The sequence below is a fragment of the Argentina anserina genome, chromosome 4, assembly GCF_933775445.1.
Source record: "Argentina anserina chromosome 4, drPotAnse1.1, whole genome shotgun sequence".
NCBI lineage: Eukaryota > Viridiplantae > Streptophyta > Magnoliopsida > Rosales > Rosaceae > Argentina > Argentina anserina.
The window spans coordinates 1976466-1979911 of NC_065875.1; the positions used below are offsets into that span (position 1 = coordinate 1976466).

At 34.4% G+C, this 3446-nt stretch overlaps 1 protein-coding gene across 1 annotated transcript; it reads left to right on the plus strand.

Moving 5' to 3' along the window:
* The first annotated feature begins 363 nt into the window (after positions 1 to 363).
* Positions 364 to 1310, plus strand: LOC126790961 (protein ALP1-like). Its single transcript, XM_050517348.1, has 3 exons — positions 364 to 447; positions 538 to 763; positions 853 to 1310. The coding sequence occupies exons 1-3, from the start codon at positions 364 to 366 to the stop codon at positions 1308 to 1310; spliced, it is 768 nt and encodes a 255-aa protein (XP_050373305.1).
* The last annotated feature ends 2136 nt before the right edge of the window (positions 1311 to 3446 follow it).

A 3446-nucleotide genomic window follows, 5' to 3' on the forward strand; every position in this document is an offset into this window, starting at 1 on the left:
TATTTACTGTGTGTGTTGTTGCTTATGCTTATATCAACTTAGCTGTAAAAAAAACATCGTCAACCAAGTTGATCATCATCCATTAGACTCTATAAACAAGTAGAGTACATGTATTCTCTAGTTTATTACTGTGATGCTATATGTATTGATCAGCTGCGAATGGATAGACAATCGTTTCATAAGTTGTGTCAAATTCTAACTAGTAAAGGCCAACTAAGAGCAACCAAAAATATGTCAATAGAGGAGATAGTAGCCATGTTTTTAAATATTCTTGCACACCATAAGAAGAATCGTAGCATATCTCTATACTTTACGAGGTCGGGGCGAACAGTTAGTAAGTACTTTCATGAGTGTTTGAAAGCCATGATTCAATGCCAAAAGGACTTTTGGAAAACGCCATTACCTGTGCCTGAGGACTCAACAGATATTAGGTGGAAGTGGTTTAAGGTACATATGATTTTATTTTACAAAATTATTTAGTAATATATGCTTTATGTTCTTAAGACTAAAACCGTTATTACATATATCTTAATGTAGAATTGTTTAGGAGCATTAGATGGAACACATATTAGGGTGAAAGTTCCAGAACAAGACAAACCAAGATACAGAACAAGGAAATGTGAGATAGCAACAAATGTTTTAGGAGTTTGCTCTCAAGACTTGATGTTTATATATGTTTTACCGGGATGGGAGGGATCTACACATGATGCTCGTGTTCTTAGAGAAGCTTTGAGCAGGAGAAATGGATTAAAAGTTCCTAACGGTAATTATCAAACTAAAATGCTACTTATTACAATATTCAGTGCTTAAAATAATATTATAGAGAAAAATAACATCTTTTTTTGTAACCAGGTTGTTACTACTTAGTAGATGCTGGCTACAATAATGCAAAGGGCATTCTTGCACCTTTTAGAGGGCAACGTGATCATCTCAATGAGTGGAGGAATGGAAACAGACCTGATTCGCCACAAGAATTTTTTAATATGAAACACTCAAGTGCTAGGAATGTTATCGAGAGGAGCTTTGGTCTACTAAAAATGTGTTGGGCAATTCTTAGGAGTCCATCATTTTATGATATAATAACACAACGTCGTATAATATCTGTGTGTTGCATGATTCATAACTTTATAAGAAGAGAGATGGTTGTAGATCCTATAGAAGAGGAATATGATAGGCAACCGCCTGTGCAAGATGATGAGGATGATGACTATGTTGATACAATTGAGACTTCAAATGAGTGGATGATGTGGAGACAAAATCTTGCAAATGAAATGTGGAATATATGGCGTGGAAATAGGAGGTCGACATAATTATATGGTTATGTATTATGTATGAATATAGATTGAATCTATTGAGCTTGTTTTAATGTTGTTGTACTTGTTTTAATCATTCTGATCTTTCAACTGAATCATGGAATTTGAATTATGAGTTTGTCTTTGTATTGGGCTTCATTGTGTTCCTTATTTTCAAGATGTCAAATTATCAATGTTGATTTATGAGGTTGTGATGTACTCACTTAAAATTAATTATTATGGTTTTACTTCCCATGTCTCAGTCAGTCCAGGAAAGACAAGGACTCATTTGTTAATCAGTTAGGTAAGACAACTTCATCTATCTCCTTTTTCAAATGAATTTTCTAGATTTGACTATGATTTTCCAAAATTGGACCCAACTGACTTTTAGCTCAACTTGCAAATATTGGTTGGTTATTTGACTATGGTGTCTTCATAAAGTTATAGTAGACAACCTAAAGTCCATTTCAAAATTAATCTCTGCTAAATTAATTTTCTAGGTTTAACTATGATTTTTTCAAAATTGCTGCTAAATAGTTTGTGTTTGTTATTTAATATGTAGTCGACTGAATATGAGTTCTTAAGCGACTTCAAGCCAATCAAAAAAAGGAGGAAGGGGTCAAAATAAACGTTTTTGGACAAAAGAGGAAGATGAGGTGTTGGTAAATTCTTTGTTGGAACTTTACCATGATAACAAGTGGCGTGCGGATACTGGCTTTAAAAATGGTTACTTGCAAAAGTTGCAAGGCATGATAGAAGCCAAGATACCAGGCAATGGGATATTGGCAAACCCACACATTGAATCACGGATAAAGACACTGAAGAAACAATATATCGTATTATCAGATGCATTATCTCAGAGTGGTTTTGGATGGAATGTAGAAAAAATGATGTTGGAGTGTGATAGAGATGTATTTGATGAGTGGGCAAAAGTAAATTTTCTCCTTAGTATATTTTGTGGTTTTACTTTTATGTGTGTAATGAATAATAGTTATTTGACTATGGTGTCTTCATAAAGTTATAGTAGACAACCTAAAGTCCATTTCAAAATTAATCTCTGCTAAATTAATTTTCTAGGTTTAACTATGATTTTTTCAAAATTGCTGCTAAATAGTTTATGTTTGTTATTTAATATGTAGTCGACTGAATATGAGTTCTCAAGCGACTTCAAGCTAATCAAAAAAAGGAGGAAGGGGTCAAAATAAACGTTTTTGGACAAAAGAGGAAGATGAGGTGTTGGTAAATTCTTTGTTGGAACTTTACCATGATAACAAGTGGCGTGCGGATACTGACTTTAAAAATGGTTACTTGCAAAAGTTGCAAGGCATGATAGAAGCCAAGATACCAGGCAATGGGATATTGGCAAACCCACACATTGAATCACGGATAAAGACACTGAAGAAACAATATATCGTATTATCAGATGCATTATCTCAGAGTGGTTTTGGATGGAATGTAGAAAAAATGATGTTGGAGTGTGATAGAGATGTATTTGATGAGTGGGCAAAGGTAAATTTTCTCCTTAGTATATTTTCTGGTTTTACTTTTATGTGTGCAATGAATAATAGTATCCTATGTTTCAACTGTTGTAGAACAAGAGAGATGCAAAAACTTTGTATGGTAAACCATTTGAACATTATTATTCACTTGGAGAGATATATGAAAAAGATCATGCACTTGGAACAAATGCTGGAAATGCTGAAGATGATGAAGAAGTAATTAGGGGGCAAGATGCAAGGGTGAATCAAGAGGGTGTATGTGTCGATGACTTCTTTGAGCAAATGGAAATGCATACAGATTTTTCTCAATATGGGGGATCAAATGTTTCAGCAAGTGATGAAACTGAAAATGAATATGTGTCTCTTGCACAACCAAGTACTCCCCAGCCACCACCACAGCCACCAAGTGTTAAGCAACGTGCTAAACATTAGAGATCAGCTGAAGATGTAGAAAATGTTCCAAATAAACACTCGTAGAAAGGCAAGAGCTTTGGATGATATGGCAAAGAAATTCGGACTGATTACTGAATCCATTGCAGCCATGGCTCCAAAGTTTGAAGGTTTGATTAAGGTTCTCTCAACTGATAAGGAGATTGCTGATATATGCAAAGCAAACTTCGTGGTGAGATTAGGAAACAATCGTAATTAGTTTCAT

Bases quoted from the DNA above. Each gene is read 5' to 3' on its own strand.
- LOC126790961 (XM_050517348.1), top strand. From the start codon at position 364: ATGATTCAATGCCAAAAGGACTTTTGGAAAACGCCATTACCTGTGCCT. The intron at 448-537 runs GTACATATGATT...ATCTTAATGTAG, and splicing joins TTAGGTGGAAGTGGTTTAAG to AATTGTTTAGGAGCATTAGA. The intron at 764-852 runs GTAATTATCAAA...TTTTGTAACCAG, and splicing joins TGGATTAAAAGTTCCTAACG to GTTGTTACTACTTAGTAGAT.